General features: G+C 36.8%; 1 protein-coding gene across 8 annotated transcripts in view; it reads left to right on the top strand.

Moving 5' to 3' along the window:
• Positions 1–17,399, top strand: part of LOC109107154 (ankyrin repeat and sterile alpha motif domain-containing protein 1B-like) — a 137,592-nt gene that overhangs the window by 20,525 nt on the left and 99,668 nt on the right. For all 8 annotated transcript variants that reach the window (XM_042740971.1, XM_042740990.1, XM_042740964.1 and 5 more), the window contains exons 2-3: positions 13,870–13,950; positions 14,604–14,760. In XM_042740971.1, the coding sequence (XP_042596905.1) occupies positions 13,870–13,950; positions 14,604–14,760 (238 nt within the window). The remainder of the gene's footprint in view (positions 1–13,869; positions 13,951–14,603; positions 14,761–17,399) is intronic.

The following is a 17,399-nucleotide window of genomic DNA, read 5'->3' as shown; positions in this document are numbered from 1 at the left end:
TAGCTGCATGTGTTTGTGATTCTAATATAACGGTACACTACAGGTGCAAAAGTCCATTCCTCATCAGGTCAGATTCATTTCCAATCAGCCTTGTTTTATCACTCGCCAGGCAAAAGCCACATGATTCAAGGTGTCGTTCATGTCCGAGAGCGTTTTAGTTTATCTGTTTAGTCTGTATTAGTGCTCTGTAAGTGGTCTTTCTTGGCATCTCAGCAGGGTTTGCTTTCATGAATCCCTTGCTGCAAATTGACTCATCACATGGTATTTCTGTGCTTGTTTGTGTGTGGGCAAAGAGTTCATTAGGGGCAGCTTTACTGTCCACTGCTTTAAAAAGCTAATGGCTCATTAATATAGATGTAATTAGAGTGTGTATATGTTTGTTTGTGCTGTTTACATGTGTCTGTGCTCTGTGTATTTGTGTATTTTATAAATTTTAAGCCACTCTTCAATTCGCACTCGGAAATGAAACTGCAGCATACAGTAATTACTCGTAATGCCACAAGGGCCTTGACTCAAGGGTGTATGTGTGTATAGGGGAAGTGTTTATTTTGAGGTGTATCTCCAGCGCTAGTATGCTAATATTTCCTGTAGTCCCTAAGGAACAAGCTAATTATACTATTGGTTTGACAGTGGTGTGTTTAAAGATGTAATTTATTTGCGGTGTTTTGGTGTGAGAGATGTGTGTTATTGGTGTGTGTGAGTTTTTAGCGATAGGTTTTCACACTCAGTGAATCCACTAATGAATTTGGATGTTTTTGTTCTGAATGCAAATGGACACTAGCATTTAGTTTTTTTTATTTATTTTTTTTAGTTCAGAAAATTTTCTTTGACGCTGGTATAATCATATCATAAATACATCCACATAAGTACTTGTACATTACCATAAACACAGAGTTGAATAAAATTATAGTGACTACATAATTCCTTGACACATTTCCAAGCATCTCACAATAATATTAAAAGGTGGATTTAGTGTAAAATAAAATAGTGCAGTTTAAAATAAATATTGAGTATAATATTTATTGAAGATAATATATATATATGACTTACAATACCACAATTATATTAAATTAAAAGGATATTTTGTTTGAATTTTTTTAAGTACCACCACAGTATCTATTTTTAAGTCTAATGATTGAGGTGAGAAAAACTGTTTAAAAACTGTTCAGTTGAGACTCTTCTCATTCACCTGATCATATAACCCACTTTACCATCATATTATTTTTGAATAGTTAATGCTTTTTCCACTCTAAACTAATTTATTTATTAAAATGATTATGTAGGACAATTTAAATTTTTGTTATTTTTGTTTAGTTTTTGTTTTTTAAGGCTAACCGACACGTTTCTCTCCCTCTCTCTCTCTCTGCTGTGTTGCGATAACATGCTCTTCGGTCATTGCAGCAAGTGTAGAAGATGCCCGTGTGATGTCTGTCACTGGAGAGAAAGCATCTGCCTGTCACTGAAGTGTCTATCTGTCACGAAAGCGTCTGTCTGTCTGAGATTTCCCATTATAAAAGTGCCTTGTCTGTCATTACCGTATCTATTGTTTAAGCATGGGCCTGTCTATCATCTGTTTTTACACTGGAAAACAGCATTGCAATAGGCTGACAGTGGGGATGTATGGTTGTGGGTGGTCATTGAGAAATTTTTCTCAATTTTTTGAGTGACTAGGCTAACTCTTCTGTAAAAAAAGTGGGGTTGTTCTTGCGCTTAATATGAAGATAATTTAGTGAGAACAAGGGATAGAGAATAAGAGCGAGAGTGAGTGTGTGTGTGTGTGTGTCTGTGTGTGTGAAAGAGCGAGACCAGTCTTTGCATACATCAGCAAATTCACCTGGAGAAATGTTCAATTTCTGCTGTACGTTTTTCTTATCTTTGGAGTAAAGAGAATTCTGCACTGGATGTAGGAGGGTAATAGCGATAAAGCAATAAAGCTGCTGAATAATACTGAATAGACCTTAAATAGGAATGCCGTGATGGCATTGTCATGTATATAAAGTAAAACAATAGTTATTTATAGAGCCCGACCGATATGGATTTTTGGGGGCCGATGCCGATGCCGATATTAACTCGAAAAGAGCCGATTTATAAGCTGATATTTTGATTTTGAAAATAAAAACTGGATATTAGACCCATTTTCCTATAAACTACACTTACACAACATTCAATAGCAAAATATCTGCCTGTTCTATGTATGTGGGCTGTATAAAACCATTTTCCAGAAGGGATTATGTTAAAAAAAGTCTTAGATTACAGTCTCAATGACTAAACAATTGCACATAAAAAAGTATATATGTTTTAATGATCAAAAAGAACACTGCATTAGAGGAATCTTTGCAGAAGTAGTCCCACACTTTGCTGCTACAGCGTTTCACCTTTTTTTTTCAGCCATCTGTAGGCAGAAAGAGAGACAGAGAAAGAATAAGCATGTGTATTAATAATATCACCATGGTATCATTACTCATGTCCATCATTACAGTTATAATAATAATAAACAGGGATCTCCTACATAGGCAAAAATGAGAAATATAGAGAAATATATATATATTTTTTTTTTTTTTGTCAAGCAATAGTATTATTACTATTACCTACTTATATTAACTATATTATTACAAACATTTTCCTGTTATGTCTGTAAAGCTGCTTTGAAACAATCTGTAAAAAAGAAGGAAAAAAAAGCGCTTGTTCAGCTCACATTTATTTACATGTCCCCTCTGGTTTAATATTTCTGACGCACCTACTGTAGTTACTGTAACTACACTATATTTGCTCTCACAGACACATTCACAATGGACCCGTATATCTTCTCCTCTTCTCTTTGTACAGTCTGAATCAAAACATCGTCATGCGCTGGCGAACGTAAAGTTAGCCTACTGTTAGATTATGGAATCAATTCAAAGTTAAATGGTTAACGTTAGTGTCATGAACACACCGCTGTCAATTTTGAGAAAAACCACCTTCAAACAAGTTAATAGCAAGCATTTAAGGGCCCTGCTAAAAGGAAGCTATGTTTGCGTTAGAATAACGTAACAGTTGTTGTTTTTTTCGAAGCACGCTGTACATAACTTCTAGTCATTGACTATACGCGCCCCCCTGCCACAGTTACGCGGTCATTATGTCCACTGCAGATATATTTAGAATAAGTTTAAACGCTGTTTGACCTCTATATAACGTTCGCGCTCTTCCACTGATAAACATGGTATTAGCTTTGTGGCTAATATAATATAGCAATGCATTAGCGGCTGTAATTGATGTTACAGAATATTTAGTAGTGATAATGATAGGAACCGTTAGCTAGAACTACCACACTGTTTTTATATACAGTGTATGAACTAAATCTACAATCATTTCACATGACGAACGACAGACTCACCGTCAAAAGAGTACATCTCCCGTGGCTCGGCTGATAGCTTTCTTCTGTAGTGGATTTCTGGCGCTGTTGTCAAGTGGGGAGCTGCAGAGCTCCCTCTGGTGGGCAAACTATGCAACACTCATAACATGAGTGAAGCATGAGACTCTGTTTCTGTTTCATCGGCCCGTTATAAACGCCGATGCCGATTTAAATGCAATTAGCTCATATCGGCCGATAATATCGGCCGGCCGATATATCGGTCGGGCTCTATTATTTGCCAAATTTTGGTTATGTGTGGGGAGACTGCAGTGGCATACAGTTTTTTTCACTCTGAGTGATGCCTGGGCTTGAAGGACTATGAAACTGTGGGAGTTTGAGGACTGGTGCATTATGGGACAGGAAGTGGCTAAAACACTGGTTTGATTTTATGACTGGAGTCCTTTAGAAATTATGTTTCATTGAGGCTTCCCAGTAAAGAGCTGTTCACTGTCAGATACTGTACAGCTTAGACAGTGCTTAAATGCCTGAATGGGTATATGTTTGCTTTCACATGATGAATTAGACTGTCAGTAGCACAGTTCATACAGTATAAGTTCATTTGGGTTTGGAATGACAAGGGTGGGCAAATTAATATATATATATATATATATATATATAATATATATATATATATATAAAATTAATATATATATATATATGTGTAAAATAGAATATTCATTTGTGGGTGATCTGTCCCTTTAATGGTACTAATCATGTAAGATATATGAGAGTACAAAAAAATGCAATACTCTACCGACTGTGCAATTCTGATGCATAATACATTAGGCAAAGCAGACTTTGATATGTGGATAGGGGTTGAATTGCTCTGTGATCACACTCATCTAATGCACACCACAGATGGACTATAGTATGACATCAGCCTAGTGTTTGCAGTGCAGCTGAACAGAGATCTGTAATTACCATCACAGCACTCGCCCACTATTTGGAACTCATAATACAACAGAAAACGCAATGGTTTATACATAGAGTGAACTCAACACTCGCTATTCAAACCTTATGTTTTAGCTCTGGATATTTGTTTATGCATCATATAATGTCCTTACACAAGGGCGCATGCCCCGCTGTACTATTTTTGGGTGCTTGTTTGTGACATAAACATCCCTCTTTACCGCTAAACCACTGGAGCTCAGCACTTCTGCTCAGGTTGTGACTGAAAGGCTATATTTGTTTGTCTCCACACGCATGCTAACATACCATTTGCAGCACCCTCTGAGGAATCCAGGACGACCGCAGGGCGACTATTGTGGTCAGCAACCTCCGACCTTCCTGGCACTTAGGTTGACCTCTCACAGATTCTGGGTGTGTCTTATTCCAGTTTCCCTTCCTCAATGTTGTGTATCAGTACATCGTAAACATGAATTTGGGTTCTAGCAATGGCCTTCATTAACTAAACTTTGGCAGCTTACTATGAGACACTGATGATTTATGAAGTCATGCTTTAAAATGAAGCCGGTATTCATCAAAAACATCGCTGTACCACGTTGCCATGCATCTTCATTATAGCTGCTAAAAAATGAAGTGCCATTATGAAACATGTCATTTATCCTGTTCCTTGTTTTGCTAAAAGAAAATATACCACTATAACAGCATTCAGACATTATAATAAGCGTCTAGATTAAAAGAGCCAGTGAGGGAGAGGAGAACACGGAACCCTTTTCATCAAGGCATCCAATCCTATTTCGCGATGTTTAACATTAAAGTGGAGCGGTGACAGATATCCGCTTGAGGCGTGCGCAGCACCTGTCATCACCGGCTTAGTTTTTATCACTGGGAGAAAAAGAGAAGCAATGAATTCTAACAAGGTTCATGTACTCATTCAGATTTCCCTTTTGATCATTTTAATCAGACTAGGTGGTCTCCTTCTGTCTTCTCTTTGGTGTTCAGTCCCTTTCCTGTTATTTTCTGTATGTGAGAATGTGAGCATCAGAGAGTCTGGTTCCAGTGAGAGTTTTTATGGGAGAGCTATTTTGATAGAATTGATAGAGTAGAAGGCCAAACAGTCTACTAGTGTTTAAAATACTTTCTTGTGGGGAGTTAATTGCACCCAGCTGTGTGTAAACAACTTTACACACTCGACCCATTTGACAGAGCAAGTCACATGATAATCTGTCATCCCAGATGGGTGCACTTTCTCTCTCAGTCTGCCATTTTAATGTCAAAGCATTTTATTGGCATTATTGTTATACACAAAATATGATAGAAATATACATAGACAGATGGACAGACAGATGGACAGTGTTTAAGGTATCATAATTTTTATTTTTAGGTATGTATCATATCTGTAACACAAACAGTATCCTAAAGTGTAATACATAAATATGAACAACAGTAATGCTTGCTTTAGAAAATAAAAAAAGTAAGAATATATATTGAAAATCTATAAATACATTAATAGTTTGTATTTTTCAGTTAGGCCTACTCTTTCAGCAGGTTACATTATTACGCCAGTAGGTGGCGACAGTTCTTTATGTGTGAGTCATTGAATTCAATTCGTTCAAAATACTGCTTCATTCAGGAACGAAACTCTACTTACGAGTGACTCATTGAATCATTCATTTAAACGATTCGCTCAAAAAGGCTGATTCATTCAGGAATTAAACAAGTTAGCATTTTATTGAGTCACTGAATCGTTTATTCAACCGACTCTCCGAATGCTGATTCAGGAACTGAATGTTGTTCGGAGATGTGCTTTTTTCACCGAATATCAACACATTGGCACTCGGCTTCCGATTCAAAGCCATGTTGATAATATTCGGAATATCAATACAGAATCTTTGCTCCCTTCCTAGATGGCTCATTTTGACACAGTTTCCTGTGTAATAGACAGTGTAAAATCATCTTTTCATATCGGTTGTTTATTATATTGGTAAGACACTACTGAGTGTGTGATGTACGCTGACACGTGTGTGTTTTTGATGTGATGGGTCTGTAGTGTTGACAGCTGTTGTGCGCTCGGAGGAGGAAGAGAATGTGAAGAAACCACACGGCAGCTCTCATTACAAACATACACCCTTCAAACGTCTATCCCATCATGCTTCTTCTGTCAGCTGGTTACCACAGTGAATGGCACAGATGCGCACACGGGTGCAATATGCTTCAACATTGTTATTCTCATATATAGCTATGATTGTGTGTATGTTTTATGGCCTCAGACAAGCCCTTTCTTAAGCAGATAGGATGTCAGCACATCTAACTGGCTGCCTGTGACAAAATGATGATCTGGCTCACTCTCAATAATCAGTCTCCAGGTCACTGTACTTAACTACAGCGAGGTGATGGATGCCTGACCCCACTGGTGCCTCGGAGAGCCATCCGCTTGATCCTCGGCAGGATGGATGCTAAGACCAAAAGCAGAGGAGAGCATGCTCTCTTCATCACTCAGATCAGTAATCAATAGATAAGGTCAGGTCAGGCTTATAAGTGCCAGGTGTGGTCAGACCACAATGCCAGGTTCTTCTTCCACAATTTCTTCTCCAGTAGATCAAAGCTAAATTCAGATTAAGACCCTGGAGTTTAATTGTCTGGTAAGCGCTTATGTCCACTACAGTTCAGTGCATCAGCAAATTGTGTTTTTATATGCTGGTGATTTTAAATTAGGCTGTTGATGTATGCTTGTTTCTCATTTATTTAAAGCACCCACAGTGCAAAACCAATGAAGCTCTGCTCCGAAATTTAGTGAGCTGACTGTCTAGGGTGCCTTTTAAGGTGTCACTGGCATACTCCCAATGAGAAGATGGACAACATAATTATGCTGCCAAAATCCAGTGTCTCATCCATCCTTTTTTGTAGAAGGCAATTCGAGAATGCATGAGAACCAGTGAAAATTTTAATGTTATGTGGCAAAATATACTCTGCTCAAAAAGTTGGGGTTGTTTTTTAATGTTTATGTGCTGCATTTATTCAATAAAAAATAGTAATTTTGTTTTTTATTTAAATACATTTTAAAATATAATTTATTTCCGCTATTAAATGAATTTCAGTGCTCATTACTCCAGTCTTCAGTGTCACATGAGTTTTCAGAAATCATTCTAATATGCTGATTTGTTGCTTAAGAAACATTTCCTATTATCAATGTTGAAAACAGTTGTGCTGCTTAATATTTTTGTGGAAACCATGATACATTTCCCCCCAGAAATATTTAAGTCTAATGACAGAAATATTTGTTTTATATGGTAAGTGTTTTATGTTTTTTTTTATTTGTTTTATGTATTTTTATAATTATTAAGAGTAAAATAATGTTAGCTCAGTAACATTAAATCATTCATTCAAACGATTAGTTCAAAAAGTCTGATTCATTCATGAATGAAACAAATAAATGACCGAATCATTAATTTAAATAAAAACAATATTAGCTTAGCAACCCTAATACAGACATTTTAGCCTGTAATACAAATAAATATTGATTAAAACAGTCTAGGGAAAAATTTGCTATTTACCCTTATAGTAAATGTTAAATATTCACATTCCTCATGGTATGGGAAAATAAGCTATTTTTTATTTTATCGTATTGCATAATAATTTGATGTTTTCATTGTATTTTAATGAACTAGTTACCATGAAAACAATGTCACACGCTGGACGCTCACTGTGGCTTCAGCCGTCACATGGTAGAAAGTTGAAATAAAAATGTGGCGATCTATTTCTCTATTGCAGATGTTTAAATTTAACTGAAGTTTTCTTGTTGTCATTGTAAATATTCACTTTTCCGTGGCCACGGAGGGGAAACAGAGATTGTGAGCTGACAGATACGATGCACTGTTTTTTTTTTTCTTTCTATATTTATTCCAACACAAGACAACAAAAATCAAATCCCTAGTAGCTTGTGAACAGTTTTGTAATGGTTGTGTGCATGCTAATTCACAAGCTGACAAACTGGGAAAGTCATACTCACAAAGGTAACGTTAATTATTAAAGCAAACAAAATACAAAACTTTCAAAATCACTCAGCAATGTTATTGAATGATAGACAGCTGGTTTAGTCAGTGACATTATTAATAGAATTGCTATCCGGTATCTTCGTCACCTCAACCTGCTTCCCTTCCTGTTTTTTACACGTAGAAAAGGCAAAGAAACGTATTGCATTGTCTAGTTTTTTCCCTGAACGATGATGTGAGTTGCAATGGCAATTCTCAATACAGCAAGAATGCAACATTTTTCACAGTCATGACAGAAAATTAAAACATTGCCTTAAACTCACTAGCAGAAAGGTAGCGTGATCCTCCTAATATGGCATATTAACAAAACCAAAGTACCCAATGTACAAAATTGCATGATGTAAGCTTCACAGTGTATACTGTACAGTATGTGTTTATGTATTTTTGTACTTGCACAAGTACTGACACTGTTAGCTTAGCAACATAAGTACAATCATTTTAGCCAATATTAAAAACACGGATTATAATAGTAAAATATAATAAAACTTGCCTATTTAACCTAATGTATGTGTTCATGTATTTTTATGCTTATTAAAGTATCATGCTGTTAGCTTAGCAACATTAGCAACTTTGTGTGGCTGATGGAGTTACTTGGGATTCTGCCTTAGAAAATATATGTATACTCTCCGAAAAAAGGTACAAAAGCTGTCACTGGGGTAGTACCTTTTCATTAAAGTACTAAAATTTACACTTAAGGTACTGTTACATAATTTCAAGGTACTTATGCGCACTCTTTAGGCATACATAAGGTACAAATGTACAACTTTTGAAAGGGTACTGCCCCAGTGACAGCTTTTGTACCTTTTTTTCTGAGAGTGTTGCTAGACAGCAAGGCTTACTTGCTACAGAGGTAAACACATAAAGTGGACTGAAGTAAAGCACATTTGTGACTTGCTGGTCAGGGAGGCAGCATGCATTGTGGGATAGCAGTGGTCAAACATTGGCGAGAACTACTCAACCACAGAATATACAGCACTCCTCTCTCAACTGGCTTTTAACACAGACATCACAAGCACACACACCTTTGTGTTCTTGCTATACACTCGCTCTTGTTTAGTCATCGTTTGTCCTTCAAGTAGAGAGTAAGTCTGGCTTTCCAATAAAGCTTTGCTTACATGGAGAGCAGCTTGTTAAAATCTAAATTCAGCTTCTGCTCGGATCGTTCGGCAGCACTGCATATACAAAATGTGTTTAAGACATTCAAACGCAGACATAGAACTTTCCTCGTGGGCTGATGTATTAGCTGAATGTGTCAGGTTTCCCATACTTATGATGTATGTAACAACAAATTGCTCCAGCATTAATCAAAATGATTTTCTGTAATCAGATTGTATTGAGAAATGGCTGCTTGTTATGAAACAGACTGCAGGTAGACGTGAAATATCTGACGAGGTCTAATTAACGCCAAGTTGAGTCGTGCCAGACTTTGTTGAGAGTGTTCATATGTCTGTGATCTCTCATAAGGAGGCTACACACGCCCAATAATGCTCAGAGGGCTCATGGGAGAATCAATGACATCAGTGCATTTCCTGTGCCCTCGGGGTATGGTGCGGTTATTGATTACTCATGTCTGGTTTTAATTATCCTCCAGTGGAAATGAAAGGAGAGGGGAATCAGCAGACCCTGCCAATCAATCTGATGCACAATCTGATTGAGACACTTCAAACAATATGGGCCGATCAACCAGCCACAATGCAAGATCCTCATGTTATGGTTTGAATTTGAATCAATTTTTTTGAACAGCAAGAAACCACATTGAATCCAGTGTTTAAAATCGCTATTCAGATGTGGTTTTAAATCTTATTAAATTTGAAATGCATTTCAGTTTGAATGTTAAGATTTGAGTGTCAGGTTTTTTTTTTCTTCGTTCAGGATGCAACATGCTTAAAGGACTACTCCCCCCCCAAAATGAAAATTTTGTCATTAATCACTTATGTCGTTCCGAACCTGTAAAAGCATCGTTCGTCTTCGGAACACAATTAAAGATATTTTGGATGAAAACCGGGATGCTTGTGACTGTCCCATTAACTGCCAAGTAACTTACACTGTCAAGGTCCATAAAAGGATGAAAGACATCATCAAAATAGTCCATCTGCCATCAGTGGTTTAACTGTAATGTTATGAAGCGACGACAATACTTTTTGTATTCAAATAAAACAAAAACAACGACTTTATTCAACAATTCGTCTCCTCTGTGTCTCTTCACATCACCGTAGCATCATTTTGGAGAATATCTGTTGAATGCAGGCAGTGTACGACATGAATTGTTGAATAAATTTGTTGTTTTTGTTTTATTCGCATACAAAAAGTATTGTCGTCACTTCATAACATTACGGTTGAACCACTGATGGCAGATCTTAAATTGTTCCGAATACAAACAAAGCTTTTACTGTTTTGGAACGACATGGGGGTAAGTGATTTAAGACAAAATTTTCATTTTGGGGTGCAGTATTCCTTTAATCAATTTTTCATCAATTTTTGACATATGAAATGTCCAGTCACATTTCTTTCCAACAATGTAAATGCTGTTAATTTGATAATTTTTATTCATCAGGAATCAGCATGCAATTTAACACTGATAACAGGAAATGGTTCTTGAGCACCAAGAAATTAAGCACATGAAACAGAGAACTGGAGTAATTGCTGTTGAACAGTTTACTTTATCATATAGTTTGTCCTCACAAAATACATTTTAAAATATATAAAAAGAGAACACTTGTTTTTATAAATTGTAATAATATTTTACAATACAACATTGCTTTTGTAAGCAAGATAGACTTTGTTTACCCAACAAAAAACTAAACAAATCCTTTTAACTGTAGTGTATAGATCGAGCTTGTTTTCTGTAAAATAATGCATAGTGTTTTAGCGTGGTTTGCCAGTGTGAGTTATTTTAAGTTTGTTTTTGTGACAGCGTGTCTAGAGAGCAATTGTCTATGCTCAGTTGGAGTTTATTTGAGCGTTTCTCTCTCTCTTTCGTTCTCCACGTCTATTCATATCTTCCTCTTCAGTAACCCTCCCTCATGCGCTTCCAACTACTCAAGATTCCAGAGTGTGTAGCCGGGCCAATTAGTTCTGCGCTGCTGTGTGCATGCGTGCATGTGTGTGGCAGGTTGGGTAATATTGATATACTGTATGCAGTACAGCACCCTGGTGCTCTCCACACACAGGATGAGTCATGCGCTTGCAGCAAAGGCAGGGCTTTCCCTCGCTCTGAGCTGATGCTCAGATTTCATTCCTGTTTGTAACTATATTATGCTTTTATCTCACCAGAATTATCAACGTGAGACATTCATCCAGCCCCATCATATTCGCACTATTGCAGACCATGACCTCTGCTGAATGTGAAGGGAATTAACATTTGACATAGTTGATGCTTAATATGTGGAGGAAATACACTGCATAGTTGCTTAATCTGTTGAGGATTGGCCTTGTTTTACAGCTCGGTCTAATTCTGTTAATTAACTCATTTTGAACCTTCTCTATTGTTCCTTTGAGATGTATGGCTGCACAATGATCTTTCAAACACATGATAAACAAATGCTAAAATGCTTGATATCTGAGAGTCAGTGATCCGCTCATCTGGTATGTGTGGAATAAAAGCCAGTTAGGATGAAACAGGGTTTTCACTCATCGTTTGATTGACAGTCTCTCAGGTTGAGTGCAAATGATGTTTGATGGTGTCTGTGCTTAAGTACTTGCTTTGTACGCTTGATGTTTAAAGAATGTTTTGGGATCAGTTTAAGTTCAGATCTAATGGCGGCTTCTGTCAATCACCAGAAAATATTTTGACTGATCACATAATTGATAAAAACAAACCGATATATATTCCCAAAGTTTAACTTTTGGTGTAGTTCTGCATAATTGTCTATTATTATTTCTTCTGCTTCATTACTTGATAAGCTAAATCAATTTGCCTGCCAAATCAAAGTCATGTAGTGCAACCACAAATAAATAAATAAATACCTAAATAACAGGAAATTATATCATAGAGAGGACCCCTGCAGTCTCTTAAAATATGACATGGCAAGATTAGTTCAGATTGTAAAATGTCACATGGTCTGACCGTCCCCTCCCCCAACTTGTATATTTACGAATGAATAATTTATGATATTTGCATCATGAATTATTGATTAATAGATAGAATATAGCGAGGGACGAGTCTGAATGTTTTCTATGTTGAGTTGAGTTATACTGAGAACAAAATATTCCTTTAAAGGGTCCCGATAACTCTGGTCTCTCTCATAGTCTCACACACTATTAGCCGTTGTCCTCTGAATTGGGTTAAGAAGTTTTCTCATGCTCCTCTGTGTAATGTTGTTTCTGCAGAACATTGGAATGTCTATTTATGGCAGCATGGGACACTGTGTGTGTGTTTCCTGTTGTCCTGTGATTGGTCAGTCATGTTGTGAGTCATATTGTGGGTCGTGGCCTTTATCCTCCTCGTGTGTGTGGGGTGAGTCTTCTTATCAGTCTAGACATCAGTGCTATTGACTGCTCATGTTCTAGTTATGGACTTCAGCTGCAACTATTCTCAGGCATAACACTTGTGAAATAGAGAGAAGGTGTCTAAAAGTATTACTCTGCCTTGATTAAACTATAAATCATCAATCTTGAAACAAACTCTCAGAGTGTAAAACCAGTGTGCTTACTGTTTATTCTTGAATTGGAAAATAAATGACATTTATTAACTGGAGAGTAAATTACTTTTTCTGCCATTGCTGTGTGATTATTGATTTATTTGCAAGGAAATATGCAATACCTTACTGCGTATCAATAGTCTGGGGCTTAAAATTGATCAAAATCAAACTAAATCTACTAAATAATCTAATAAATAATCAAATATATCATTTGGGCTGTCATAGTTCATGTGTTTATTAAGTATTGTTATATAAATTGTTTAATGCAATATTTGTAACAAATTTGTGATAATTGAATTTGATATTTGTAAGATTAATCATGATTATTTCATCAACAGCTGTATTTTTTATATTGTATGGCCCTTGCTTTTAAATATAATTAAAAAAATATATATTTAAAAAGAAATAAAAATAATCTGATGATGATAACAGAAATAAAAAAAAATGTCTACATAGTTTTATGGAATCTCTCTTTATTTTCATTCATTCAGGAATAGTTTGTACTAATATAAGTAGATGTTTTTATTTCACATTTTTAACTAGAAAGGGATTCTTCATCGTATTTGGGGTTCTTGGCAACAAAAAGTGTGAAAAACCCCTGATCTGTGGTATTTCCCCATTTAGATATTAAGGTAAATTTGTTTGTGTGTTCTCTAAGCTGCATTTAAGGTCCTGTGAAGATCGTGAGAAACAGGAGATTCCCATAGCAATCTTGGCATGAGCGTGGTTTTCTCAAACTCTGCTGTATCAGCTCTCAGATCTACTCTGTACAGAAATAACTCATAAAATCTGCTGTATATGGTTTTGTTGTAGGTGTTTAATAGTTTTGTACTGATGTCTTTTTACTGCACTGTACTGATTGATCTTCTCTTCTCCTCTGCAGTATGTGGAGAGGCGTCAATGTGAACTGTGCTGATGGCTCAGGATACACACCTCTGCACCACGCGTCTCTGAATGGACACAGGTAACACTTATATTCTCCAATTCATTTACAGGTTCTTGAAAAGTGAATAACTGAATTAAGATGTAAGTTAATAGGCGCTAAATCAAATGAATGAATTTATGCTTTTGCACACTTCAGTCCCTCCTAACATGGTGTTATTGACTTAAAAAAGGGAAAGTGCTAGACATCAGGATTACTTTATAGAGGTGTAATCCAGCTCACATACATAAGAATCAGAAGACTGTGATGTCAGATTAGAGCGGGTTTATGAAATGAGGTGGGGTCAGATTAGGGCAGGGTTTGTGAATCCCGATACAGCCAGATTAGTGTAAAGTGTATGAGATGGGTAGCGTTATATTCAGTTAATGAGGGGTTTATGGGATGAGGCGGTGTCAGATTAGTCTCATTTTTATTTTTTTTTAAAAGCAGGATGGAATTACATTAGCTTAGGGTTAAATGTTTGCCATTAGAATGAGGCCAGAGTAGGAGAGGGATTTTATGTAACTTGAGTTATGTATTATGATTAGAGCACAAATACCCTGTTCATATTGTGCCTGCAAAAAAGCTTCACGAAGTTAAATAGTACCATAGAAGATTTATGCGATTTTTGGTATTTGAGAATGAAAATCGGCCACATGATTACATGAAATCTTTCTTATTTGTCTTTCTCTCAGGGACGTGGTGTTAAAGTTGTTGCAGTTTGAAGCCTCTACTAATGTGGCAGACAGTAAGGGCTGTTTTCCTCTGCATCTGGCCGCATGGAGAGGTGACGTGGACATAGTCCAGATACTGATCCACCACGGGCCGTCCCACAGCAGAGTTAATGAGCAGGTACACACACATACTCTTAGAGCAAATATACTGTTTGTAAGCTTACCCCTCATCTTATCATAACACTTGCATATCATGCTAACTTCGCCATAACCCAGTTCAAGTCAGTTACACTAAAACACACATCACTAATCCTGTGGTGAACAGTTAATCCGTGCATATAAATCCAGAGAAAAATATGTTTGTCTTCGTAATCTTTATTCATAATCTGGAAATCGTTAACCATTCCCCTGCCACGAGATGCAGTATAGGCTAAACTAGCATGCTGTGATAGCAGTATGCTAAATTAATGCTGAGCAAAATGTAAGGTAAAAAAAAAACAAACAAAAAAAACAAGGTAGTTAAAGTCAGATTTGTTTTGGGCTTTAGGCGGACTTGTCTGACTTGTTTCTGTGGGTGAACTGAATTTTCATGTGTGATTGTCAGCTACTGTAGGTGGTTGCTAAGGAATTCTGTGTGGCTGCTAGGTGGTTTCTTACATGGCCACCCCCAAATCTGTAAAAATATTCAGTTTTTTTTTTCTTCCAGGTATGACTTGTGTGTCTTCTTACAGTAAGTCAGTAAGTCAGTGGGATATTTTCACACATTTTGTCATGTGGCAGATGAAAATGGTACATCTGAAAAGTAGTTGCGCACATTTCCCTCAAAAAAAAAAAAAACACCTGAATTGAAGGTATCATCCACAATATCTCCGAAATGGTGGAGAATGAGCTGAACTTTTAGGGGTTTGTTCAAACCTGAGCAATAAGAAGCACTAGTATTGAGCGCTAATGAGCACTTTACACTAGTCTGCTGTTAATTGTATACATTTACAAACACTTAAAACATCTGTACACAGTCCCCATGGATTTGAGCAGGAGCACATACACACTCTTAACAGGTTTTTGACGGTTTCAGACCTGTTCCTCGCATCTCAGCGTGTTGATGGGCTGATGGAGGGTTTGTTGAGCAGAATCAGAGCAGCTCTGTGAAAGGCCTGTATTTACCTGCAGTTCAAATGCTGTCTCATCGCAGGGAAGAGTGCTGCTCTCTCTCCTGCCATCTGCCTCACTCTTAATGACCAAACAAGCCGGAGAAACAATTACGTCCAATCTTCAGCCCTCCTCAACTCACTAAACCATCAGCGTGATGGATAGACCTTCACCGCCGGCATGAGTGCGTTTTGGAGAGACAAAGACCGTGTATGGCATTCATTTACACTGTCAGTAGTCTGTTAATAATGATTAGGGTCTGTTTTTGAGTTTTCAGTTCATGAAAGGAATGTTGAATTCAATTAAAGTTTAGGAAATTAATTGGATTGGGCCTTCTCAAGTCAATTATGAATGCTGCACAATCCTGACTGATAAAAAATGTTACTTACACTCCATTTTACATCCATTTCTCTAAACGGATATGTGCAGCACTTTACGAGCAATAAGCGATGATACCTGGACACACACACAGCCGGTGGCATGGACATTACGGCGTATATTACACTGCAGTGTGGGATGCTGAGCTCTTTATGACTTAGACATTACTCACATCCGAATATAATATTCATATATTTAGTGTCAGAGGGTATGCTATTATTTCAGCACTGCTATGTAGAGGCTGTTTTGAGCCACATGATGTCCAGCCTAGTGTTTGATAGTTTTAATGCTGACACAAACACACACAAGGGTTGTAAACCCTCCTATAAGGAATGTCAAGTTTTGTGAAAGTTTGTATTTTGTACTGAAAGATTGGGTTGTGTGTATCTATAGATTCTGTTTATGAAAATTTGTTTAAGCCTTTGTGTTGTCCAGATTTGTAAATGCAATAAAAGCCGAGTGCTTCCATTTATCATTCTTTCACCTGAAAGGACGTAAAATCAATCTGAACACTCTGCCACGTTCATACTGAAGATCCGCGTCAAACGTACCTGCAGGTGATTTGTCACTCAACACATATAAATTTCACAGAAAATAACATGACAGCCTGTGACAGGCCCATTTTACAGCATATGGCCATATATTAAGGGAAGTCTCTGCTAATTTACTTGAAGAGTACTTACTTATGTCACTCAGCTAAGTGAACAGGTTCTTGAAAGGATTGTTCACCCAAAAATGAAATTTCTGTCAGCATTTTCTCACCCTCATGTCTTTCCAAGTGCCTACTACTTTGTGTTTTCAAACACAAAAGTTGAATTATATGCTAATAAATGCACTAGATGGAGATTTGCTTTGTTTAAATGCATATAAAGAAGCTGTTGGTGTGTCCATTTGTAGATTGATGCTAGATTTTTTGACCTGTTACAGACCTATTACATACTTTGGGGACAAATGTCCACAGAGGTAAGCCAAATCTGATGAAACCTCCTTTGAATCATTTAGTGATGTCCTTATTTGGAAAAAGTTAATAAGTTAAATTAGGGTATGGTTATTCTGTAGCAGTTAGATTAATTTTATATTAAAGCTATTAGAGGATTCAGTTTAAAATTAAAAATGTAAATTAAAAAATTCTTATTGACACCAAACTTTGAATATATTCAAAAATACTTTTATGTTCAAATTCAATAGGAAGTGTTTAAATGGCTAAAATGTATGTGTTTTAGCATGTGGACATAGATCCTCAGTGGATGAGTCTGTATGTGTTTGAGAGAGAGGGAGTGTGAGAAAATG

Source organism: Cyprinus carpio, chromosome A4 (genome assembly GCF_018340385.1).
Source record: "Cyprinus carpio isolate SPL01 chromosome A4, ASM1834038v1, whole genome shotgun sequence".
Lineage (NCBI taxonomy): Eukaryota > Metazoa > Chordata > Actinopteri > Cypriniformes > Cyprinidae > Cyprinus > Cyprinus carpio.
This window is presented reverse-complemented; position numbering and strand designations above follow the sequence as displayed.